At 40.7% G+C, this 27,433-nt stretch overlaps 3 protein-coding genes across 4 annotated transcripts; all 3 read right to left on the reverse strand.

Annotated features, from left to right (window-relative positions):
• Positions 1–14,405: 14,405 nt before the first annotated feature.
• Positions 14,406–15,489, reverse strand: LOC106088012 (arylalkylamine N-acetyltransferase-like 2). 2 transcript variants are annotated; one of them, XM_013253291.2, is made up of 3 exons: positions 15,218–15,489; positions 14,772–15,160; positions 14,406–14,701 (listed from the first exon to the last, which is right to left on the reverse strand). In XM_013253291.2, the coding sequence occupies exons 1-2, from the start codon at positions 15,419–15,421 to the stop codon at positions 14,777–14,779; spliced, it is 588 nt and encodes a 195-aa protein (XP_013108745.2). In that variant the 5' UTR covers positions 15,422–15,489; the 3' UTR covers positions 14,406–14,701; positions 14,772–14,776. The 2 variants fall into 2 exon arrangements, with proteins under 2 accessions (XP_013108745.2, XP_013108744.2); XM_013253290.2 differs by having other exon boundaries at positions 14,772–15,489.
• Positions 15,490–19,705: 4,216 nt separating this feature from the next.
• Positions 19,706–20,374, reverse strand: LOC106088016 (arylalkylamine N-acetyltransferase-like 2). Its single transcript, XM_013253294.2, has one exon. The coding sequence runs from the start codon at positions 20,372–20,374 to the stop codon at positions 19,706–19,708; it is 669 nt and encodes a 222-aa protein (XP_013108748.2).
• Positions 20,375–26,144: 5,770 nt separating this feature from the next.
• LOC106088002 (uncharacterized) lies at positions 26,145–27,230 on the reverse strand. The gene has a single exon (XM_013253279.2). The coding sequence runs from the start codon at positions 26,918–26,920 to the stop codon at positions 26,225–26,227; it is 696 nt and encodes a 231-aa protein (XP_013108733.2). The 5' UTR covers positions 26,921–27,230; the 3' UTR covers positions 26,145–26,224.
• Between the last annotated feature and the right edge of the window lie 203 nt (positions 27,231–27,433).

A 27,433-nucleotide genomic window follows, 5' to 3' on the forward strand; every position in this document is an offset into this window, starting at 1 on the left:
ACAAGGATATCTTTAAATCGCCTTAGAATTTTACAAAGGTCCGAAATCTATATACTTTATATGGTTGGATATGGATATTTCGATGTGTTGCAAATGAAATTACTAAATGGATATACCCCCTATCCTATGATGGTGGGTATAACAAACACCTTGGTTTGACTTTATTGTAAGGTTCTCCTTACCGGCGAATGGCTGAATTTAATGCCCGGTTTTAGCTTGTTTCATATACTTGTAATGAAACCTTGCATTACAAGGTGGGATATTTTCACGTTAACCTCAAATGACTCACCAAAGTCATTATTGTTTGTGGGGGGCATTTGTAATCAAATTTCCAGACTAATTCTTTGCAAGAATTTTCAAAGAAAATTGAATAATTTCTAATATTACTGATGAACTTTGCACAGGACTCCACACCCATTTTCATGAATTATCAAAGCTAACAAATGAGGGAGAAGAGGAAAAGGAAACAGAGACAGAAAACTGGGACACTTTGTGAATTTCCGGTAAATATTTGTGTGCAGGTGTGTGTGTGTGCGTGCGGGTGAGGAATGATAAACTTTAACAACATTTCGCTCTCTTTTACTCTCTTAGTATATCTTCGTTTTTTCTTGCTTTTGAGGGAAAAATGCTGTTTGTTTGTTGTTGCTGGGTGGGCAAAAAAAGGAATAAGGATATTTATGTGTATACCAATTACTCTTGCCTGTTGGTGCTTGCATGTGTGTGCGTGTGTGTTTGTGAGTGCTAATATGCTGCATACTCTGAGATACACAGAAGCGACTTGCTATTCCTAGAACTTAGAAAACAGCAACGGCAGTTGAAAAAAGAATTCCAACAATTTGCATTAGATGGCACAATACTAAAAGGACGAAACAACGAATAGACAGTTGGAAGGACAATCGGACTTTTTGGCCATTACAACCAACAAGGCAACGCAACCGCGCATGATGACGCCGTGTGTGTCGCAATGGGGCGATTGCTTCTGTTGACTTCCCTCAGCCTGAACTGGGTCAATCGATATGATTTTCGACATAGTCGCTGTCCAAACAAGGATGGGGATGTGGGAGGTAGGCAGGCAGCAGAACAAGCAAAATACAGATACAAAGATATCCCCATTAAATATGACATAAAAATCCACCCCCAAAAACCTTTGGTGGGATTTTGGTATCCACATTCCCTTTGCCATACTCTGACTTGTCCATACCGAGGTCCCTTGGCTACATTTTTCACACATGCGTCCATACAAATGCATAGAAGGATGGATAGTGAGGGAGGGTCCTTTGAGAACTTTGCAAAGCTTTTGTTTTGCCCCAACACCCAGTTGCTCTCCGTGAGCAAAGCTTTTCGTCATTTTTACAACTTACACATTTTCAGAGGATGACAGGTGTTGAGGGGGGGGGGGGTGGGCATGATGATGGTGCTTTATATTTATTGTCCTTAAGGGTGGAGTTCTTGTGGCTTTCCTTTTGCTCTGCTTTCGTTGCAGGCATGGGGGTGAGGTAGCCAAGAAGCTTTGCGTAAAATTGGCAGAATTTTTATGTAACACTTGTGCTTTTGCCAAGGAACTCATAACACCCATCGACACCTGGCCTGGTTTTTGGCACTCCTCGAATATTTTTGAGAGAGCTTTGAGAATTTTTCCACCCAAGCTCCTAAAACACTAAATTCCTACTCCTCCTCCGCCCAACCCAACTCACACATACCATGTAACTTTGCGCATGTAATTCAGAGGATGTTATATAATATAATTTCAGCTGCAAGAAAAAAACTGGATCTCATTTTTTTTTGTTTTGTATATAATGTAATATAATCTCCTCACATATGTATATGTAAGCATATAAAGATGTAAATATGGCAAAAACTTACCCATACACCTACACGAGAATATGGGGTACATATGTATACAGATATACCACCATTTATTTTGGTTGGGGGTGCTTAATGGAGCTATCATTCTGCTGTTGCCCTAAATAGTCCTTTTCTTGGTAGTCAAGGCAGTGGTGTGGGAGGGGGAATGTTGAGAGTGCGTGTGTGTTCGTAAAACTCTGCCTAGGTTTGTTCAAATATAAATGAGTCCTTTCATGCCAAATGGTCGTGTTCAATGGTGGCCTGCCTGCACGCCGTTGGGCTTACATTTCGTTAATCGACCAAAGGCCATATCATGACCAATATATCCTACATAAGGTCTGTTTGTTGTATAGTTAGGCTCAGGCTCTTTAGGGACTTTGCGCATTTTCCTCATTTTTGTGTATTTGTTGTTGTGGTTTTTGTTTTTTTGGTTTCTCCCCTACAAGTGGGAGTTGATTCTGTATCTTTTTCAAAAACACAAAAATAAAAGAATCGCCAGCGAAAAGTACAAATGCTGGTGTTACGTGAACTGAAATGAAATTAATTTCACAGTTGCGAAAAGGTCTTTTTCGTGTTCCACCATAGATACCCCGACTGCCCCTGGAGAGATATGAAATTGATATTCATACATGGTTGTACTTAAAAAGTCTTTCTTGCACACACACACACACTCACACCCACATACGCCTACAAACAAATGTGTTACAAGGACCAGACATTGAATTGATAATTTTAGGATATTTTCAATTGATGAATTGAAAATAAGCCAAGACAGCAGCAGCAGTATCGGATTACGTGTCCAAATTATAAAAGACAAGTAAATGAGGTTTCTATGGGGATGAGGTATCCCTTAAAACCTAAAAAGATATGGCAAGGCCATAATTTTCACATGAAAGTTTCAGCCATGTAACACTTCTCTAAACAGCAGTGTTGCTCTGACTTTGTCCGCAAATAAGAATGCCGCTTACAGGAACGCAAGAAAGTCAAACTGAAGTGTGTTGATGCGAAGCTACGAAATATAAGCATCTACCAGGCTTAATAGTAAGCCAGAGCTAGAATCGGCAGTGAGTGAAGGCCTGTCTTGCTATCCTGAGCCATGTTGAACTAGTAGGAGTCATGCTAGCAGCACAATTATAAAAGCGAGTTGAAAACGCCGAGAGGATCTCGTGGGTCATTGGCCCTAGAAGCCAACTAGACTGTATAGAATTTTGCCAACAAGGTTACAGAGGGCCGAGAAGTGGGCCACTCAACTCTAAGAGGTTATTTTAAGTTGCGGCGTTTTTCGGGATGGTTGCAGGTTATGTTGGATTTTATCCAGAAAGAGGGAAAACCAAGTCACTCCCTTTTCAATTAACCTTTCATATGTCCTCTTAAAGACACAGTGGAGATATTGGAAACCTAATTTGCCCAATATTAGCAGCTATCTGCTATCAGCATGCTTCCAAAGGTCGATCGGTTGCAGTGCCCTTCAAAAAATTGTTGGGCTACATAGAAGGGACTCAGGGTATAGGCTTATTTATTTTATTCTTGAACATAGAAGGAGCTTTTGAGAATGTGAAGAACTTTACATAACTATGGCCTAAATCCCATGGCAGCCGGTTCTGTGTACCGGATTGACCCGTTGGAACTCTTCATCGGCCAAGGGCTGTCGCCTCAATGTACGTGTTCATCCTTTTTTCGTCATCGAAGAGACACTTCCCGAAGTGCTTTCTCCGCACACTTCTGGTCCGTGCCGGGAGTGAAGAGAACCGCGGACCCTTGTTCTGTTTGGTTTGCCAAAACCGCCTCTATCAGCATTTCCGATCTTGCTCTAGCCTTACGTCACTATGGGAGTATAGTCGCACTGAATATGTTGCAAGCGTCATCGCCGTCGGACTATGTGACTCATCCGACTTCTCCAGTGCGGCAATATACGCAATCTTTATCTTTCTTTCAAATGAATTGCAATGGTCTCCGAGGCAAGATCGCCGAGATAGTAGATTTTATGGTTGCAGCGATCTAGGAAACAACACCTGTAGCCTGCATAGAGGTAACGGATACAATGTACTACGTAAGGATCGCATCAAGGTGGAAGGACGACGGGGAAGCACGTAACTCAAAAGGTAGTTCCACAGCAGCAGCTTGTGAAACATCTATGAAAGAATCGTCCACATCGCAAGTGTCCACTGTCCTGAGGAAGAGTGTTTCCAATGCTTTCTCAGCTGCCCATGAATGCGTAGGGAAACTCATCAGCAGCTAGTGAAGCATCTATGGAAGAATCGTTCACACCGCAAGTTTCCAGTGTCCTGAGGAAGAGCGTTTCCAATGCTTTCTCAACTGCCCCTGGATGCGTAATGAATCTCATCATGATAAGATCGAACGAATCTTGTGAGTATGAACTCTTGGTGGACTAATGCAACAGTGGTAGAAATTCTAAATCCTGACTATGGTCCGGTTTCTGCAGATAAATCTCCATCATTCAAAGGCCGCTTCGGCGGCACTAAAGGTCCTTCTGATGGGAGGAGGATTTGACGTGGTTCTTGCCCAGGAACCATGGGTTTGCGCGGAAGTGGTTCGTGGACTAAGAATTTCTGGATTTAAATTACTTAAGGGAACGGGGAATGGGAGCCACAGAACCTGCATTCTTGAGTAGTAGTCTAAATATTTTTTTTCTTTCGGCGCTAAGCACTGAAGATTAAGAAGTAACCAGCCTTGAAATTAATAAGTCTCATTACTGGCTGGCTTCCATATATATGACTCACGATTCAAGGTGCCGCCTTCAAGCCTTAAGTTGCTCGTTGAAGCCGCTTCTGCAGTGAAGAAGAGCCTCATTCTAGGAAGTGATGCTAATGCACATCACCAGATATGGTGAAGTTGAGAAATTAATGAAAAGGGTGAGCTGCTTATCGAATATATTATAAGTTGCAGTATCGCGATTTGTAATAAAAGGAATAAAGCGACTTTTATTACCAGGAATAGGCAGGAAGTACTAGACATTACCTTTGTATCGGAATAAATAAGCGGAAGGATATGCGACTGGGAAGTGGTGGATGACCACAGCTTCCCTGATCATCATTATATTAGTTTCAGCATTGGCGAAAATACTGCAGATGTAGTCCCTCGGCGAAACAGAAGAAATGGGGATCCCTTCTGTACCAGAAAAGGAAGTAGAAACTGTGGAGGTCATAGACATAATTGTGTCACAGGGATCTAAGAGTACTCAGGTAGGATGCGAGCAGGGCATTCAATGCGGCAAGTGGCAGTGGTGACAGGGATTTATGGGAAGCTTATAAGGATAAGTTTAGAATTTATAAGAAGCCACTTCGAAAGGTTAAAGGGGAGGACTTTGTCAAGGTGATTTTTATACCCACCACCGAAGGATGGGGGTATATTCATTATGCCATTCCGTTTGCAACACATCGAAATATCCATTTAAAACCCTATAAAGTATATATATTCTTGATCATCGTAAAAATCTAAGACAATCTAGCCTTCTTTGTTAAGACATTGGAGAGAAATTTGGATTTCCACTAGTAGGTCTAAACTTGGGGGGTCATACTTCTTTAGATACCTGGACGCATATATTAAGGGCAGATCAGTGGACTCAGCTCTGCATAGTGTGGTGCACTTGAGAGGACATTGAATTTTTCGCCTTGGTGGCATTTTTGGGTATTGAAGGAGCCTTTATCACTGAGTATGTGTCTGCTATTGAGCGGGCGTTAGGGGATGTAGGTGTGGATGATAGAGTGCTAGTTTGGATAATGAGAATGCTTTTGCATAGAGAGATCAAGGCCAGTATTGGTCAAAATACGGCAAGTATTAACGCCACTCGGGGTACACCTCAGGTCGGCGTCATTTCACCGCTGCTATGGATTCTTGTAGTTGATGCAGATGACAACGTCATCTTGACATTCTTAGTGGTGTTCTTGGGTGCACGGCGTCTTGGGCCTCGGATTGTGGGCTTAGGGTGAATCCTAGGAAAACGGAACGTGTCTTGTTGACAAAGAAGAGAAGAATTCCGAAGTTCGAACTACCCACGATTCAGGGGGTAACTTTGAAGTTAGCTAAATCGGCTAAAATTCTTACCTCCCGGGCATAGAAGCCCTTTGCTGCTCTTTATTCCTGTCAGAAGCTTATAGGAAGTAAATGGGGTGTACAACGTAGGTAGATGCACTGGCTGTACTCGGCGGTGGTAAGGCCAATTCTGACGTATGGCTGTCATGCCGGTGACGGGTAAAGGGTCACATGTGCGCGATCTAGACAGCGTTAATAGGGTTGCCCTGAGATTAGTAACTGGGACTATGGGTGCTACTGCGACAAGGTTCCTAGAGGGTCGGCAGAGAGGACTCTGTTTAGACTATAACAGCTTGCCCAGCTTAGGAATACTCCAGTAAGACATACCCTTATACTGGAGAGCACATTGAAACACATTCAGACGGACTCACAAATACGAACGGAAATAGTAGACTGCCGCCTATATAATAGGATACTGACTCTAAAGGAATGTCTAAAGGGTCGACTTAGGTTTACCGACATTAATATATTTACGGTTGGATCTAAGATGGAGAATGGGACCGGTTGTGGGATATATTGCGGTGAACTTGACATTAACGTCTCTGCGAATGCGTGATGACTGCAGCATTTTCCAGGCAGAGGTCATTACGATATCTACGGCGGCATAGGTATGGATCGATCTAACATCTGTATCTACAGCGATAGTCAAGCAGCGTTGAAGGCTTTAGTTGGCACAAGTAAAGGGTGATTTTTAAGAACTATAGGAAAATTAAAAAAAAAAACATAAAATTCAGAAAAATTCATGAAATCTTTATATGAATCGATAGTACGGTCTATATAATTTTATGTTTGAACATTATTTCATGCAAATGGTGACTGTGACTGCGCCTCAAATGGTCCATCCGATTAATCCAATTTTGGCATACTCTTTCCAACATTTCGGCCGGTATCTCACGAATAAATGTTTCAATGTTGTCTTCCAATGAGTCAACTGAAGCGGGCTTGTCTGTATTGACATGAGCGTTAACATAGCTCCACAAAAAATAGTCTATAGGCGTTAAATCGCACGATCTGATCTTGGCGGCCAATTGACTGGTCTCGAACGGGAAATAAAATATTCACCGAATTCGCCTCTCAAAAAGTCAATTGTTACGCATGCTGTGTGGCATGTGGCACCGTCTTGATGAAACCACATGTTATGCAAAGATAGCGCTCATCTTAAGATAGCGCTCACCATTCACAGTTACGTTACGATCCGCATCCTCTTTGGAGAAGTACGGTTCATTGATGCCCCCAGCCCATAAACCGCACCAAACTGTGACTTTTTCTCGATGCCTTGGTAGCTCTTGCAATGCTTCTGACAGATCTTCAATCCAAAATCAACAATTCTGCTTATTTACGTATCCATTGAGCCAAAAGAGAGCTTCGTCCATAATATGAAAGAAGCACTCCATGAACTTTATTAACAGAGCACGCATTTTGATAGTAAAATTCAATAATTTGCGAGCGTTGTTTGAAAGACGACTCATGGTTAAATTATAGACCAAACTGAAGATGTTCGACAGTGGAACAAAACTCGAAACTTGCGTGGGCTGTTTAAACCAATGTGCCCAAAAAAATGCAAATTGCAAATTTTGCCCACGAACATTCTACTAAGGAACAAGGGCAAACGTCTCACCTATCAATGAGTGCAGTCCGATTCAAGTTTAAGCTCAATGATAAGGGGCCTCCTTTATATAGCCGAGTCCGAACTGCGTGCCGTGCGACACCTCTTTGGAGAGAAGTTTTACATGGCATATTACCCCACAAATGTTGCCAGCATTAGGAGGGGAAAGCCACCGCTGAAAATTTTTTCTGATGGTCTCGCCAGTATTCGAACCCAGGCGTTCAGCGTCATAGGCGGACATGCTAACCTCTGCGCCACGGTGGCCTCCATCTCCGCCCAAAAAGATAATAGCTAAAATTTCACCCTTTATAAGAGCTATGGTTTTGGGTTGTTGTCGAGATCTTAACTTGACTTCATGGGAATCAAAATCTGGCTTTATGCTGGATTTCCGGACATGGGCGTAAATCCGTGCAGGATCAAAGCGTTTGCCTTTTCATGTGGGTGGCTTCAGAAAGTGCGTTAAAAAACAGTTTGCTTTGCACAATTGGCCTTAATCTGGCCAACGTGGATGTCTAGACGACTAAGGTCTTGGTATCATCCTAATCTATCCTAGATATAATGTTCAAGCGGGTAATGAAGGCTATGAGTGACTCGCTTGTGTCAGTATGTCCTAGTGCCACGACATGGACAAACAGCGACCATCATCTTTAACAGGGCGAAACCCACAAGGGCACCACACGATTGGCACGTCAAAAAGGCTAAGCTAAGAAAATACAAAGGCGAGCTGAGAAAGGCTCAGAACAAATCCTGTGTGAAATTCTGTAGCTTCGTGGAGGATACATTTGAGGCCTCTAAGCTATCCTGGAGACCTATTACCGTGAATACATTCAGATGTCAGAGAATGTATGGACAATGTCTAGTGGGGAAACACTAGAACTACCGACCTGGGGCCTTGAAGGCGTAATTCCTATCCGATTTGGCTGAAATTTTGAATGAGGTGTTTGCTATGATTTCCATAAACTGAGCCAATTATGGTTCAAATCGGTTCATAACCTGATATAGCTGTCATATAAACCGATCTAAGATCTTGACTTCTTGAGCCGCTGGAGGGCGCAATTTTAATCCGATTTGGCTGAAATTTTGCGTGAGGTGTTTTGTTATGTTTCTATAACTGTGCCAATTATTGTTCAAATCGATCTATAATTTGACATAGCTGTCATTTAAACCGATCTGGGGTCTTGACTTCTTGAGCCTTTAGAGGGCGCAATTCCTATTCGATTTGGCTGAAATTTTGCATGACGTGTTGCGTTATGATTTCCCAACACTGTGGCATATATGGTTCAAATCTGTTTATAAGCAGATATAGCTGCCATATAAACCGATCGTGAGTCTTGACTTCTTGAGCCTCTAGATGGCGCGATTCCTATCTGATTTGGCTGAAATTTTGTACAACGGCTTTTCCCAACATACGTGTCAAATATGGTCTGAATCGGTCTATAAACTTATACAGCTCCCCTATAAAACGATCTCCTTATTTTACTTTTTGAGCCCCTAAAGGGCGAAATCCATATTCGCTCGCTTTTGCTTGTTCTTTGTTGTTTCTGCCACCCTCTTTTTAAACCCATTATTTGTTTTGGGAAATAAAGGGTGATTTTTTTGAGGTTAGGATTTTCATGCATTAGTATTTGATAGATCACGTGGGATTTCAGACATGGTGTCAAAGAGAAAGATGCTCAGTATGCTTTGACATTTCATCATGAATAGACTTACTAACGAGCAACGCTTGCAAATCATTGAATTTTATTACCAAAATCAGTGTTCGGTTCGAAATGTGTTCATTCACCGTAACGTTGCGTCCAACAGCATCTTTGAAAAAATACGGTCCAATGATTCCACCAGCGTACAAACCACACCAAACAGTGCATTTTTCGGGATGCATGGGCAGTTCTTGAACGGCTTCTGGTTGCTCTTCACTCCAAATGCGGCAATTTTGCTTATTTACGTAGCCATTCAACCAGAAATGAGCCTCATCGCTGAACAAAATTTGTCAAAATTTGAACACATTTCGAACCGAACACTGATTTTGGTAATAAAATTCAATGATTTGCAAGCGTTGCTCGTTAGTAAGTCTATTCATGATGAAATGTCAAAGCATACTGAGCATCTTTCTCTTTGACACCATGTCTGAAATCCCACGTGATCTGTCAAATACTAATGCATGAAAATCCTAACCTCAAAAAAATCACCCTTTACAATAAAACCAAAACAAAATAGCTTTTGTGTGGTTTATCGTGCGATTTGAGTGAATCATCATGTGATTTTAGATAAATCAAATTATCTGTCCTCAAGGTTCCCCTCTGTTGGAAAATACTGCAACTACGGTTGTGTTATCTATATTATCAGCTTTCAATAAGGCAACGATGGGACAACATCTCATAATGGTTTATGGCAAAGCTGCAGTAAATCAAATATTTCTCCATTCCATACTTTCACATAAAGATGGCGCACCATGCTTAAGCATGAGGAGAAGTTCAGGCATATAATAATCACTATACTAGACTAGAAACAAAAACAAAATTTCAGCCAAATCCGATAAGAAAGCGGCTTCCAGGGGCTCAATATGTCATAACGAGAGATCTGTTTATGGAAGCTATATCAGGGTTATACAAAGATCGGTTTATATGGGAGATATACCCAAATCTAAACTGATATGGTCCATTTGCAATACCCATTGCGGATAAAGGTAACGAACGGACATGGCAAGATGTACTTAGTATGTCAAGACGATGAAGAATATATACTTTATGGGGTCGTAGATTAATTTTCTAAGGTGTTACAAATGGAATGACTAGATAAGTATACTATGGTGGTGGGTATAAAAGAGAAGATGTGGATACCATATTGATAAGTGTACCGATTGATTTAGAATCTCTTCGTCTGTCTGTCTGTCCATGTAAATTTGTGTACAAAGTACACTTTGTACTGTGATGTTGGGCACTATGTAGATGGCACGAATGTTGGGCACTATGTAGATGGGCTGTAGTATTGAAATAGGGTCTGACTCCGAAGATAGTCCACTGGCTCTATGATTGGATTAATATCTACTTACGACTCATGCCATTTCTTTCTGGTTTTGCAATCGTCCAAGTGACCAATATCTGAATTCCGTTAATCCAAAACTGTGCCGCAGTGCCTCGCACTCGACCTCAAATGTCGTCGCAGGTATCCGATCGAAAACCTCTTCAATCCATCCAGGTTTCCTATCGTCCCTTGATTACACCGCTATGGTCTGATCTGCTTCTATCCTCTTGCCACTCTCCCATCGCCTGAAGTCTCATAGCCGCAGTGGCTGCCTCACACTTAATCTGTATGTCTATGAGTCCGATATCCGACTTATAGAGTCACTGTACACACTGAAGACTGTGTCCTAGCGGGCTTGGTCCTCATCGTCATGCCTATGCCAAAACACTTTATTCTCTGAAACATTTGTTTTATTCTTACGTAGCATTTTTTCCGCATCGCTGTCCACCAAATTAGTGAGGTGTAAGTAAACATTGGTTAAATCGAGCTCCTGTGTAGTTAGCGGATTTTTCTCAGATTCAGGCCCCATTTTGAGCCTTAGGCGCGTCTACATAGTACCCAACATTTGTAAGTCTTATTGGTGCGCTCCCGGATGTGACACTTTCAGTACAGTTTTCGGTCCAAAATTTCTCCTTAGTATTTAACCTTGTCAGATATTGAAATCTTTTTGTTGAGGAAACGAGGTGCTCAATTTGGCCCTCCCTCGTCTTCCTCTGGAACAGGCAGATTTCAGTCTTCTCTGATTATCATTGAAACCCCTAGGTATAGGAGGACATCGCCACGGAATCGGGGTGTCCTTTGGTTATTTAAAGGAGGCAAATACTCGCCTTGTCATATCGAGCATCGTAGGCATTCAGTACTTGTGCAAGAGCCGGTGCCCGGCCTCTCACTGAGACTCTCCGCTCAATACCGCTGATTGTCCGCGACTGCTATTTCAGTCTGTGGTCTATGTGTGGTCGCGCCCGATAGCTCACAGCTAAGCTTCCCGTGACAGCAATGAAAACCACTAAATTAAAGCTCAATGTTCCAGCCTGTGTGGTGCTCACAGCTATCCCGTGCCGGATTCTCAAACCTCAAATCCTGAACCTCATCGACTGGATGAAAATCTAGAGGTGTTACTTAGTGTTATTAAGTTGTTACTACTCAAGAATTCCGCTAAGACTTGACCCCGCTTATTAATGCTGGTACTACCACACAAAATGTGGTGAAGGTTTGCATCGCACTCTTTTTGTTATGACTTCCTCACCAGTCGCTGCAGCTCCGATGTGGATGGCGGTGTCGGAGAGTCGAAAGGCAGATAAAGTGCACCATCTCCCTGTTTCAGCACTATTGTATCCGACATTGACAACTCTTGGGTAAAGATATAATTTAAGTTTTTATTACAAGTAAAGCAAGCCGAGTTCCCGTGTTAGCATCGAACAATTGGTAGATAATATGGTTCAGCCCAGAAACGTTATTCCGGGTCGTTCATGGCTCCTGAATCCTGTACTTGCTGATTTTCTTCATAAGAGCGTGTTTAGTCATTTCTCTCCGGTAGGGGTTTATATAGATGACCTCATTCATTGGTCCTCCAATAAATGAGTTGTTTGGGAGTCGGTGATCGCCTGTCTCATCGTTGGCTCCCTGTTCGTCAGGCTGTATTGAGTCTTCTGTCACTGAAGTGCCTGATGTTCCAATATAAGGATATTTGCTTATCCCAGAGATTGGATGAGGATTGATTTGTCTACCCTACATCACTTCAGTGGTACGGATTTTTTAAAAGAAAGTAAATGCATTTTTAATAAAACTTAGAATGAACTTTAATCAAATATACTTTTTTTACACTTTTTTTTTTAAAGCAAGCTAAAAGTAACAGCTGATAACTGACAGAAGAAAGAATGCAATTACAAAGTCACAAGCTGTGAAAAAATTTGTCAACGCCGACTATATGAAAAATCCGCAATTACTTTTTGGGCAACCCAATAATTTAGAGAATTTGTTTACAACATCCAAATGGAGACAAGATGGACCGACCTACGGATTTATATATTGATCTACTCCCGATTTCCCCTTATTGATCCCGATTCATTTAACCGGGACTGCCTGTCCCTCTATTTGGTTGTAAAATTCATAAATTGTATACAAAGCTCATATCGCAATTTTCAATTTTCACAAATGTCTTATATGGCCAAAAGACAAAGCCTATCGATGTTGGTAGAAATAGGTTCAATATTAAGTATAGCTACCATATTTATGTTCGTCTGATTTGGACTAATATTATGATCAAGTGCACATTTGTCAAACGATTCTCATGGATTTGTGCATAAAGAATTCGTCTTTGCCCTTGGGATAATTGGTGAATAAGGTTAGGTTAGGTTAGATTGAATACAGGATGCATATATTTATCTGCCCCATGACTCTATAGACATACAACCTAAGCCAGTAATCGGCTAGTTGTGCGCTCAAAAACTAAAAAGTAACCTCGAAGAAGAAAAGTTAGGAATTCCATGCTACTCACGAAATCCTTAATTGTTTTCAATGCCACTCCCCTAAGTTAGTTCATGTCTGATATTGTGTCTCCACCTAAGTACCGGTATCTGTTGAACGCGAAAGCCGGGCAATGTTAAAGGAAATGCTCCAACGTCTCATCATCTTCCCCGCATGCCCTACATATGCTATCACTTGGCGCACCGATTTTACATAAGTGAGCTAGTAGTCCTATGTGTCACGTTATGATACCAATAGCTATACTGACCTCCTTCTTGCTTCCTTTCAGTAATAGACTCGTTTTATCACGATCTGGATCCCGCCGTAGGATTTTCGCCGTCCTACCGACCGTTTCGCTGTTCCACAATGTTGCATGCGCATTCGCCGCCTGCTCCCTTAACTCGGACTGCGTCGACCCGAAAGGCTTCGGGTTAACCAAGTTTATTGACGGCAGTCCTCTGGCCTTTAACGCCAAATCGTCTGCCCTTTCATTGCCCCTTACTCCGTTATGGTTCGGCACCCAAACGATGCGGATTTTCCCATCCTCAGAGAAGGCGTAAATCTCCTTCTTACACTACAAAATTGTTCGTGACCTTACCGTCCTGGTTGTTATTGCCCTTATGGCAATTTTACTGTCGGTAAAGGTGTTCCGACTCGACGTCCTCGCGTTAGCACCACACCACTTCACGCATTCCGTGATCGCCCGGATCTCCGCCTGCAGGACCGTATTATGGTCAGGCAGTCTTAAACAGATGTCAGTCCAATGGGTTTTCAATGTAAACTTCCTGTGGAGTCAGTGGACTATCCTAGGATTCAGGCTCCATTTCGAGCCTAAGTCCCGTCTACATAGTGTCCAACATCTGTGAGCCTTCTCAGTACACTACTGAATGTGACACTTCCAATTCAGTTTCCTGTCCTAGATCACACCTAAGTATTTGACCTTGTCGGATATCGAAAATGTCTTATTGAGGAAACATGGTGCGTTAAATTGGCCCACCTTCGTCTTCCACGTGAACAGGCATATTTCAGTCTTCTCTGGGTTAACATTGTGACCTCTGGGTCTAGCCCAGTCATATGCCATAGGCAAGACCCTTTCGGCCCTTCTGCATAGCTCGTTCGGATCCTTACCTCTTAGAAGTATTATAACATCGTCCGCGTAGCAGACGGGTTCAAATCCCTCCTCAGTCAGCATCTGTAATAGGTCATTTATGGTGGTCACCCAAATGAGTGGCTATAAAATTGATGAACTTCATCGAAATCGGTTCAGATGTAGGTATAGCTCCCTCTTTAGTTTAAGTTTCGGCTGATTTTCACTTCCAGGGCCTTTGAAAGCGTTTTTATGAATTAGCCTTCAAAATTTTACACAAATATTTTTTTTATGAGTCAGGGCCGTTAAGCAAATGACTTTCCCTCGAAATCAATTCTAATATAAATTTCGCATTTATTAACCCACATAAAGAATCTTTAGAGCCCATCGTAGCGCAGAGGTTAACATGTCCGCCTTCGACGCCAAACGCCTAGGTTATCTCCTCCTAGTGCGGGCGTAAATTGTGAGGTAAATAACTTTAGGTAATCGTTATCCGGACAGTACTCATTGATAAAAGAGAAGTATTCCCGTTGTTCCTAAATGGAATAAACATGGGCAAATTCGTAAAATCGCAGATGGAGAATCTTGCTCATACATATACACTCTGGTGCAGGGTATCCCAACTTCGGTCGCATGAAAAATAAAAAACAAAATCAATTGCCTATATACATTTAATCAATACAATCAGTTCACCTTATCTACAAACGTTGAGCAAATGTTTTCATTGCCACATGCGGCAATGCCGGTTTGAATATCGGATTTCCACTATCATCTCGATACTCATCAAATAGCACTGTGTTTAGACATTCCATGCCTAATCGTTCACAGACACGAGCACAGTAGTAGCTGCTACAGTCCATTGATAAAACCTGGTAATTCCACAGTTTGCCCAGACGCATCCATTCTTGGGTCATACGAGTTGCTATATTGCGACCTCCATGACTAGTTGCCACCGATGCCAAAAAGAGATAAAGGATTTCTTCCACTCCGTAGCGATCGAAAATACCAGCATCGCGATTCACCTCACCCAACAATCTTAAAATCTGTCCATTTTTATTATCCTTGCCCAATTCGTCGGCTTGCTGGAAATATTCGTCTATAGATGATCTGTTTTTAGGCAAAGCAACACAAACACCAACCAGCTCATCACCCTCTAGAGCCATTATGCTACAGCCATAGATCTCAATGCATTTGCAAAGTTTAGCTTCATCTTCAGCTGTGAGCACATTCTTGGGATGGCAACTGCTTAATGGAGCATGAGCGAAAAAGTTTTCCACAAGAAATTTGACAATTTTATGGGCTTCCTCTGGTTGTATGACTCGTATTTCAAGTGTTCCATCCATTGAGAAAAAATGTTTGTTTCCTTTGTTTTCTAATTGAACGAGCGAGAGACTTTTGGGAGCGTTGAAAGGCAGAGCTGTACTGTTTGCAATGGATTTGTTATCTTCTTGAACCTTTGGATTTCAATCAACTCGCATGTATGGACATTAGGGTGGGTAGAGCAGTTTTCTGAATTACGAAAATATGAGTAATTTTGACAAATAGACGGACTGACAGATAATGATTATTTACTCTATGTGGAAGCAAAAAAAATATTACGTTGATGTTGTATTTACGACAAACAAAATACTTTTATTGCAAAGTTTTATTTTTATTGTGTAACAATGACTGAATAATATAAGGTAAGGTCACTTGCCGAAAACTGAAAGTGGAAAGGCCCCATGAACATTACAAATGTCAAAATGTGTCAATAAAAACTAAAACACGATTAGGAGAAAACGTAAACAAAGAATGAAACATCACCCAACAGGACACTTTTACCGCATTAGGAAATATGGGCATCAAATGAAAGGTATATAAAAGTAGAGTACAAATCTGATATAAAAATTTATTTTTTTGTGTCTGAGGGGCCTCCCCACCCCCTAACCCCCCTGCAGGACATATTTACCGATTGGGAAAATATGGGACTCAAAGGAAAGGTATTTGGGAGATAAATACGAATATGGGATTAAAAATTGGGTTAAGGTACCTAGGGGACCGCCCCTATCCCAATACCCCCTCAAATAGGCATACAAGACGATCATGGCAATATAGTTCTCCAATGAAAGATATTCGAAAATAGATTACGAATTTAGCCTGGAAAGAGCATATAATTTGTTTATATCGGAAAGGGGGCGGACCCTCCCCTTGAACCCAAAAGCACCACTCATAAATAACATGGACCGATAGTGACATAACGGGTCTCAAATCAATTGTATTCGAGATTAGAGTACGAATGAAATATTTAATATTGGGTCCAAGTATCTAGGATGCCACCCCAAACCCCCATCTTATGATTTACAACATCATTGTTAAATTCTATTCGAATAGGTCAATATGGTAATGTAGGCCCCCTAAGTACCGATAACTCGATATGACTACTTAAGACCACAAAAACTATACAAAATCAGTTAAGAAGGGAACATTTTTAGCGGAAGCCACAGTGGTGGGCCAAACTTAGCAAACTATGGGTCAGCAGAGGAACACCTCAAGCAGGTGTACTGTCTTCTCTACTTTGGAATATAGCCATTAACAATATATTTTTGTCTCTGGAAGAAAAAGGCGTAAACGTGGTCGCTTATGCTGATGACATGGTAATTGCGGTTAGAGGAAATTTTGCCAGCACTCTAAGAGATATACTTCAGGAAGCTCTACGTGCAACAGCAAAGTGGGCTACCGAAAGTGGTGGTCTAGGTATAAATTCGTGCAAGACAGAAGTAGTTCTTTAAGCAGGAGATACAAGTTTGGGTCTCCTTGGGTGGAGGGAATGTTCCATTTACAGAAAGCGCAAAATACCTGGGTGTTTTGCTGCACAGGGAATTGAACTTCAAATCCAACTTTTTTGAAAGGGCAAGAAAGGCAACTCTTACCCTATATACCTGCAATAGAGGGCCATTAGCAAAAGTTGGGGATTTAGACCGCGTGTCATGCATTGGGTATATATTGCAGTTTTCAGACCTATAATGCTATATGGTGTTGTGGTCGGGTGGACGGCGCTTCAAAAGTCCACCTACTGCTCAATATTTAACCGGATCCAAAGGATGGCTTGTTTGTGCATCACAGTCGAACTAAGGACGATGCACTGAATTTTATGCCTCTGGACATTGTGGCTACCCAAATTGCAGTGACCACTGCCGTGAGGTTAACGGAGCTTTCTCATTGGACACTGTGTTATCCTTGATACAATGCCCGATGTTCCAAGCAGTATGGATTACACCCTACCTGAACCGTTTTTCGATAAAATGTACTGTACCAATATTCCCCATAGAACCGATTGGAACTACGATATCCCTGGCAACAGAAGTTGCATAAACTTCTATACGGATGGTTCAAACTAAACGACCAGGTTGGCTTTGGGGTGCACTCTAAAGAACTAGAACTGGTTCTATCGAAAAGGTTACCCGACCACTGCAGTGTATATCAAGCGGAGATCCTTGCAATTAGGGAAGTGGTGGAATGGCTAAGATAATGTCATTACGACGATTGGCATAAATATCTTCTCAGGCAGCCGTGCAGTCATTAAATCCCTGGAGTACGTATTTCTGAACACAAAAACCGTCCTCGACTGTCGCAGATCTCTCAACGAGATGGCTGAACAGTTCAAAATTCACCTGTTCTGGGTGCCGGCCACAGAGATATCCAGGGAATTCTAAAGCAGACAAGCTTGAGAGACTAGGAACTACCTTACACACAGGAATCTGTGGGTACGCCTCTAGTGATGTGTAAGCTAAGTTTTCAGGACCAGGCCCGAAGGACGACGAATGATAGATGGTCACAAAGAAGGGGTTGTGAGCAATCTAAAACTATGTGGCCCAATCTAGACTTGAGGAGGTCTACCGCTTTGCTGTCACTGGCTAAAACAGACGTCTCAGTCATTGTAACCGTCATGGCAGGTCACTGTCTGATCGGAAAATATACTGACAGACTGAAGGTTGCCAGCAACCACTTTTGCAGAAGCTTTGAGAACATCGAGGAAGAAGAGACTATTGAACACCTGCTGTGTGTGCGTCCCGCACTAGCAGTCAGAAGGACTTCCACTTTAGGTTCTCATTTCTTTGAGAACCTGTCGGATGTGAACATTTGCAAGTTATTGGACTTTTTAAAGCGATCTGGGTGATTCAATGGTAGGAACAGGTTATAGACCAATTTAAACCACACTAAGCACAGTTGTTGGAAGTCAAAACGAAAAGTGGCTCAAGGAGTCACGATTTGAGATCGGTTTATATAGGAGCTATATCAGGTTATAGACCGATTTGAACCATACTGAGCACAGTTATTTGAAGTCATAACGAAATACGTAATGCCGAATTTCAGCCACATCATATAGGTATTGCGCTCTACAAAGGCTCAAGAAGTCAAGACCTCAGATCGGTTAATATGGCAGCTATACCAGATTATAGACCGATTTGAAGCATACTTAGCACAGTTGGTGGAAGTCTTAACAAAATAAGTCATGCACAATTTCCCTTTAGTGGCTCAAGAAGTCAAGATTCAAGATCGGTTAATATGGCAGCTATATCAAAACATGGACCGATATGGGCCATTTACAATCCCAACTGACCTACACTAATAAAAAGTATCTGTGCAAAATTTCAAGTGGTTCCTTCGAAAGTTAGCGTGCTTTCGACAGTCAGACGAACGGACGGACATGGCTAGGTCGATTTAAAATGTCATGATTATCAAGAATATATATTCTTTATTTAAGGGTTCCTTCCATCATGGAAGGAACATTTGCCAATTTGCCTTAAGAAATGTGGGTTCGCCCCAACCCAAAAATATGCCCCAAATGGATATGCACACCGAACGGAGCTATATGGGGCTTAAACGATACGTATTTGAGGGTTCAATACGAAATTTATATAAAAGTTTCAGTCAATTATTGGAAGGTCGCCCCACCGCAAAATTATGTCCCACATGGGCATGTATACCAAGCGGGACAATATGGGCTCCTAATGAAAAGTATTTGAGAGTTACATACGAATATAAATTATTTACAAATTTGGGTCATATCAAAAGGGGGCCACAAACGTTTGAGGGTGTAGCGAAACTCACCGGGCCAGCCAGTTCATTTATGAATAACGAAAAACTATTTTTCGAACATCTTCTAGCTCGAGATCATATTCAATGCTTTCTATTCAAAGAATAGCTAAGTAAGGAACTTATAAAAGTGGAGCAAGTGTGTGTTATTATTCAAAACACTTTGACTGGCTTGGTGGATCATGATTTCTGATACGCCATGTATCTTCATCAACACCTTTGTCAAATTGATTAAGGTACACTATATACCCAAACATAGTGAGTACGGTGTAGAGCAAGTTTTTGTTTTGAACCAGGGCTCAATAAGTCCTCTAACTCTCTTTAGCGCAGTAAAAGAGAAGAAAGTCTTACTCTCCACTATTCCAATTCAAATTAATCATCAATGCTAAGAATAACAAACACATCACCATTGCAGGGTAAAAAAACTTTATAAATGTCACAAATTCTCGCAAGAATTTATAGAAGAGTCAAGGAAACGTTTATTTTTTTGCGTATAGAAGCGGTTAAATTTTTTTGTTGTTTTTGAAAAAAAAAAACACTGGTCACCAGTATTACAAGCGTTTAGCATATGTTTTCATTGCCACACGAGGAAATGGAGGTTTAAATATCACTTCACCACTATCATTTCGATACGTGTCATATGCAATTGTATTGAGACATTCCATACCCAGGCGTTCACAGACTCTAGCACTATAGTGACCACTGCAGTCCATGGACAATACCTGATAATTCCAATTCTTAGCCAGGCGCATCAATTCCTGGGTCATACGTGTTGCTATATTTCTTCCGCCATGGCTGGGTGCAACTGCCGCTTGATACAAACATAGAATATTCTCAACACCATAGTGATCGAAAATAGCGGCACCACGATTTACCTCCCCAACTAATCTCAGAATTTGGCCATATCTATTTGTTTTGCCCAATTTGTCGGCTTCCACGAAGTATTCTTCAATGGAAGCTCTTGTCTTGGGCGAGGCTGTACAAACGCCAACTATTTCATCACCTTCCAGAGCCATTATACTGCAACCATAGGTCTCAATGCATTGGCGAATTTCCAGAGCATTTTCAGCTGTCGGTTTGTTTTCAGCAACGCTTAATGGAGTGTTGGGGAAGAAGTATTCCATAAGGAAATTAACCGCTTTATCCACATCTTTGATTTGTATAATCCGTATTTCAAGGTTATCATGGTTTGGCGGTTTTGCCTCTGAGTCTCTTTCCATTTCGCCGATAAATAGGAAGCGAATGAATGAAACTTTGAAGATGAAATGCCGTATCAATATGATATGGACTTGTTATCACCAAAGAGAGAGAGAGAGAGAGAGAGAGTTTCTTATTATAATCTTCAAGTGTTGATAACGCAAAAGACATAAAAATTCGACATAAAAGTTTGTGAGGTTTTTAACACTATGGATTGTTTTAAATTGAAGACTCTATTTGTACAGGGTGGCTGACACGAAGTGTCAAGTTCACACTGGCAACATGACACAGCAACATAATATTCGTTTAATTGACAGCTTATTACATTGTTGATAAGCTATCGAAAGCATTTGCTACTAAGTTTATTTAAAAATTGTATTGATGTCTTGTCTGCTAAAAGAAAAACTTTCAAAAATTTGTTCACAAAAATGCCATTGAAATTTAAAAAAAAGGTACAATGAAAATTGTGTCTTTGTCTTAAAAAAGGTCATCTGAATTTTGTGTTAAGAAAAAAAAAATCCATTAAAATGTTGTATTTAACACATGTTATTAAAATTTTGTCTTTAGAAAAAAAATCTCATTAAAATTGCGTCTTTAGAGAAAATTGCATTGAAATTTTGTCTTTAGAAAAATTTAAGAAAAATATCATTAAAATTTTGTCTATAGAAATTTCTTAGAAATATTATCTTTACAAATGTCCCAGAAATTTTGTGTTTTTCTTTATTAGGTTAGGTTAGGTTGAAAAGGGGGTGTGGATATTAATACGCCCCATGCTTCACATACACCTATGCCACTAATCAGCTTGTTGTGCGCTCTAAATACTAAAAAAGTAACCTCGAAAAAGTCTAAGTTAGAAATTTCGTGCAAATTTCGTTACAAAAACCCTAATTGTTTTCCATGCAACGTCCCTAAGTTGGTTCATGCCTGGTAATGTGTACCCACCTAAGTGCCGTTATCTGTTAGCAGTGAAAGGCGGACAATGTCATCGGAAATACTCCAACGTTTCATCATCTTACCCGCACGCTCTACTCATGCTATCACTTGCAGCACCGATTTTACATAAGTGAGCTCGTAGTCCTATGTGTCCCGTTATAATACCGAGAGCTATACTTATCTCCTTTTACTTCCTTTCAGTAACATCCTCGTCTACTCACGATATGGATCCCTTCATAGGACTTTCGCCGTCCTACCGACCATTTCGATGTTCCACAGGGTTGTATGTGCATTCGTCGCCCACGCTTAACTCGGACTGCGTCGATCCGAAAGTCTTTAGGTTTACCAAGTTTATTGACGGCAGTCCTCTGGTCTTGACCGCCAAATCGTCAGCCCTTTCATTCCCCTTACTCCGCTATGGCCTGGCACCCAAACGATGCGGATTTTGTCATCCTCAGAGAAGGCGTTAATCTCCTTCTTACACTGCAAGACTGTTCGTGACCCCACCGCCTTGGTTGTTACTGTCCTTATGGCAATTTTACTGTCCGTAAAGATATTCACACTCGACGTCGTTGCGTTAGCACCACACAACTTCACGCATTCCGTGATCGTCCGGATCTCCGCTTGCAGAACCGTATTATGGTTAGGTAGTCTAAAACAGATCTCAGTCCCTGGGTTCTCAATGTAGACCATCAGGCCCACTCTGTCCTCTAGCTTTGATCCATCCGTATAGCATGATCTTCCAGATGGCAATACTAGAGTTCCGTCAACTTTTTCTCCAAAGCAGTCCACCAAACTACTCCTGTAGAGCCCGTGGACTGTCCTCGGATTCAGGCCCCATTTTGAGCCTACTGCCCATCTATGTAGTGCCCAACATCTGTGAGCCTTCTCAGTACGCTCCTGAATGTAACACTTCCAATTCAATTTCCTGTCTAAGGTCACACCTAAGTATTTGACCTTGTCAAATATCGAAATCGTCTTATTGAGGAAACGGTGTTGCGATAAATTGGCCCATCTTCGTCTTCCTCGAGAACAGGCATATTTCAGTCTACTCTGGGTTAACATTGAGACTTCTGGGTCTAGCCCCTTTCGGCTCTTCGGCAAAGCTGGTTCGGATCCTTACATATAACATCGTTTGCTTAGCAGACGGGTTCAAATCTCTTATATTCAAGTCCCATTAAGAACAAAAAGAAAAAATCACGCCGATAAAACCTGGTTCACAAATGACTTAAAGAGGTCAATCGAAGTTCTCGATTCAGACTAACTCGATAAAACGATTCAGACTAAAATTACTCCATATGCATTAACGACAACTTCAAAATAAGGTGATAGAGGAGATATGACAAGCTATCTCTAGAGAAGATATGACAAGCGTTATATTGAAAGACGGGTTTAAACTTCAATTGATTCTGGTAGTAAAATATGCCGTTTGAGAACGGATAGAGATAATTTTTTGAAATTCGAAATTGTTAAAACTGAAGTGCTATCGATACAATGTGCAAAATTTCAAGGTCCTAAGTGGTCCGGTGTCTCTTGGCAGGCTTCTAATTAATCCCCGCGGCATTTCGAAAAATTGTTCTGGCTGCCAAATCTTTATTTGTGGTCCGATTTACAACATTTTTATACCCACCACCGTAGTATAGGGAGTATATTCATTTAGTCATTCCGTTTGCAACACATCGAAATATCAATTTACGATCTTACAAAGTATATATATTTCGGATCGTCGTAAAATTCGATGTACATGTGTCTGTTCGTCTATCCGTCTGTCCTTCAAAATTGAGATATTGAGCCTTCAAAAATTGAGATATTGAGCTGAAATTTGTCACAGATGCGTCTTTTTGATGCACGTTAGGTTCTTGAACGGGCCACGTCGGACCATATTTGGATACAGCTGCTATATAGACCGATTTTCTGATAAAGGGTCTAATGCCCATAAAAACATTATTTTTTATCCGATTTTGCAGAAATTTGAAACAGTGAGTAGTTTAAGAGTTCCCGACAATTGACCCAAATATGGTTTAGATCGGACTATATTTAGATATAGCTGCCATATAGACCGATCTCCCGATAAAGGGTCTGAATCCCATAAAAGCTTTATTTATTATTCGCTGAAATTTGCGATTTCGCTGAAATTTGCAACAGTGGGTTATTTTAAAACTCCCGACATCTGACGTTAATATGGTTCAGATCGGACTATATTTAGATATAGCTGCCATATAGACCGATCTCCAGATAAAGGGTCTGAAGCCAATAAAAGCTTTATTTATTACCTGATTTCCATGAAATTTGAAACAGTGAGTAGGTTAAGACCTCCCAACATCCGACCTTAAATGGTTCAGATCGGACTATATTTAGATATAGCTGCCATATAGACCGATCTGCCGATAAGGGAACTGAAGCCCATAAAAGCTTTATTTATTACCAGATTTCAATGAAATTTGAAACAGTGAGTTTTTCTGAGCCTCACGATATCCGACCTTAATATGGTTCAGATCGGTTTATAATTGGATATATCTGGCAAAAAGATCAATATTTTGTTCTACAAAATTGAATAGTGACATATATATTAGATCACTCAATGTCCGTGCCGAATTTGGGCGCTTAAGCTATCCAATTTTCACCGTATTGTGAGAAAATTGGATTTACGTATCCATATGGTGGGTATCCATAGTTCGGCCCGGCCGAACTTCATGCCTTTTTACTTGCTTTTTGCTGGATAGTGCTCAAAATTTTTCTTAACATTTTTCATTTTGCATTTTCGTTTTCAAAAAAAAGGAATTTTTCGCCAATTTTTGAAATATGTCAAAGTCATGAATATTGCACCCGTTTAAGTTGACTTATCTGGTTCAAAATTCACTAAAAACACATCTACAATATGTCTTCTTTACAAAAAAAAAAAAAAACAAGTAAAAAGGCGTTAAGTTCGGCCGGGCAGAACTTTGGATACCCACCACCTCGGGTATATATGTAAACCACCTTTCGTCAAAATCCGGTGCAAAACGCATACCTTATGTCCCATAGCAGAAATGTGTGGAGGGCTTAACTTAACTCTTTGTTCACAATTTCGGCAACATCGGACAATAAATGCGCTTTTTATGGCCCCAAAACCTAAAACCGAGAGATCGGTCTATATGGCAACTATATCCAAATCTGGACCGATCTGTGCGATAATGCAGAAGTATGTCAAGGGGCTTAACTTAACTCACTGTCCCAAATTTCGGCGACATCGGACAATAAATGCGTGTTTTATGGGCCTAAGACCCTAAATCGGAGGATGGGTATATATGGCAGCTATATCCAAATGTGGACCGATCTGAGCCAAATTGACGGAGAATGTTAAAGGGCCTAACACAACTCACTGTCCCAAATTTCAGGAGAATCGGATAATAAATGTGGTTTTTATGGGCCAAAGACCCCAAATCGGAGGATCGGTATATATGGCAGCTATATCCAAATCTGGACCGATCTGAGCCAAATTGACGGAGGACGTCGGAAGGCCTAACACAATTCACTGTCCCACATTTCAGCAAAATTGGATAATAAATGTGGCTTTTATGGGCCTAGGACCCTAAATCGACAGATCGGTCTATATGGGGGCTATATCAAGATATAGTCCAATATAGCCCATCTTCGAGCTTAACCTGCTTAAGGACAAAAAAGAAATCTGTGCAAAGTTTCAGCTCAATATCTCTATTTTTGAAAACTGTAGCGTGATTTCAACAGACAGACGGACGGACATATCTAGATTGTCTTAGATTTTTACGCTGATCAAGAATATATATACTTTATAGGGTCGGAAATGGATATTTCGATGTTTTGCAAACGGAATGACAAAATGAATATACCCCCATCCGTCGGTGGTGGGTATAAAAAACTGAGGTATTTAAGCAACTTTTTCCAATAAATATTAATCAATAATAATACTTTTTTAACAAAAAATTCACTTTGTTCTCATTTTTTATTTCCAAACTGTATACATTTTAAGTGAAATATCGGATAGGAGTATAATGTAGCAAAGTCATTGTAAACTTTGAACTGCTTTCGTAAATTGCAAAATACAAAATCGATCTCGAGGTTCAGACAAGCCAAAGGCAAGGAAAGCGAGGACGCTGAACATATACAGAGTGAGATGGGTCCAATACGATTCAACTAAAGAGCGATTCTTACCCTTACGTGGAGAAGTAATCGAAACTCCTTTACTCCCCCTTTCCTGTGGTTGAGTACAAGAACGCGAACAAAAAAGTCCTAGCTCTACGAAAACGGTGTCTGTCTCAGCATCTACCAAGAAATTCTCCAATAAGCGGGGTGGAATGGTATATAGCATGAGTGCTGTGGTGAGTTTTCTTAAAATCATGGGAAAGTCTGCCAGGTTTTCATGGGTTCTTGGGGACATAAAAGAGTAACGGGGAACGGGGCTGCCGACGGCCGAATGATTACACCTCAGCTTTAACCATTTCAAATTTAAAGATTTATCTCTACCCGTTCTCAAATGGCATATTTTTGTTAGCTATCTTCGGTTCTATTCCAATGTGGTAATCTAGTGCTGGCGACACTTGTGAGGTAATTACCAAAGGTAACAAGCAGTGTAAACTTCTCTACTAAATTGCGCAGCCCTTATCTGTATGAAAGACAATGCTCGCTGTTCCTGATATGTTCATTGCCACATTTGCATTTTTACTTGTTATTGATATAGGACGATTAGGACTGCAAATGGACCAAATCGGTTCATGTTTAGATATAAATCTCATATAAACAGATATTACTAATTGATTCCTTAGTGGACGTCAATCTTACTTGATTTAGCTGATCTTTTGCACGATAATTTTTATGTGAATTCCGGTCAGTGATATTCTTGACTCTCATTTAAAAACTAATTTTATTAAAAATTACCGTATTTCATTTACTTAGAAATTAATTAAAATTACGCACCATCCATTTTAGAGCTTACTTGTGCTTTTAAAGGCTTTAAGCTGGTAGGGTAATCTAATGGCATAAGTAATTGCAGCAACATGTGGATGGGGTATTGCAAAATATGGCTTCCCATTGGCGTCGAGAAATTCATCATACCTCAGAGTGACTAAACGATCCATTTTTAGAGATTCACAAACTCTTGAAGAAAAATTGCTTGTGCAGTCTACTGTATAGACCTTGTAACCCAATTTGGTGGCCAATGCTATAGATTCGTCACCCAAAAGTTTTAAGATATTGCGATGACGCCACTTTGGTGCTACACAAGCCATAAAGGTAAAGAAGATTTCTTCGACTTTATATCGATTACAAATAGCAGCTTCACGATGTAGAATACCCAATAGTCTCAGATAATGGCCATATTTAGTATTTCCCTCCAGCGCAGCTGCTTCGAATAATTTCCTCACATACGTGCGTTCCTTGGCCGTGCATAGGAATGCGCCTACAATTTCCTCTTCTGCTTTGTCGCTTTCATGGTAACATATTATACTGGTGCCACCACGTATACACTCGACGATGTCTGCCAAATCCCTTGGACCGGGCACCATCTTCGGCGTAGAGATGAATACGGGCTCATAACGATAAAAGTTTTCAATATAGAAATGTAAGACCCGTTCTTGGTCCTCGGGCATAATTATCCGTATCTTAAATTTGTTATCTGCCATTGTTACAATTGCAATTGAGGTGTTCTTCTTTAAGGCGTTTGAACTGCACTGAATGATGTGTGAATTGTAACTCTCAAATAAATATTTACAGAATAATTATAGTGGCGATTTGTAATTTGTGCTAAACCACTACTTTGGTAAAAAAAATTACTAATCGATGCTGATTTGAACCGGTTTCAATTAGACTGATTGGGAGGAGTTATACGCAGGAGAATACCGCAATGCAATTATACTGATTGTCAAATTGATCAAATAACATACTATTTGTTTGAGACATTTAATTTTTCACTTTATCCAGGACCATATGTTACAAATCAGCCCCGGTACCTTCACACCCAATTAAAGCATTGTAGATTGAACTAAAACCTGCATACGCTTATTAAAAGTTTCGAACTTTCCGAGTAGTCATTTGTCCACTGTAAGCAGCATATATAAATTTAAGTTCTATAATTCCTGCGCTAATTAAATAGCATTTGAATGTCTATAAATGACAGTAATGTATTATTAGCAATG

This window comes from Stomoxys calcitrans, chromosome 5, assembly GCF_963082655.1.
Source record: "Stomoxys calcitrans chromosome 5, idStoCalc2.1, whole genome shotgun sequence".
Taxonomy (NCBI): domain Eukaryota; kingdom Metazoa; phylum Arthropoda; class Insecta; order Diptera; family Muscidae; genus Stomoxys; species Stomoxys calcitrans.

Coding starts and splice junctions, on each gene's coding strand:
- LOC106088012 (XM_013253290.2), bottom strand. CDS start 15,421: ATGGATGGAACACTTGAAATACGAGTCATACAACCAGAGGAAGCCCAT.
- LOC106088016 (XM_013253294.2), bottom strand. CDS start 20,374: ATGGAAAGAGACTCAGAGGCAAAACCGCCAAACCATGATAACCTTGAA.
- LOC106088002 (XM_013253279.2), bottom strand. CDS start 26,920: ATGGCAGATAACAAATTTAAGATACGGATAATTATGCCCGAGGACCAA.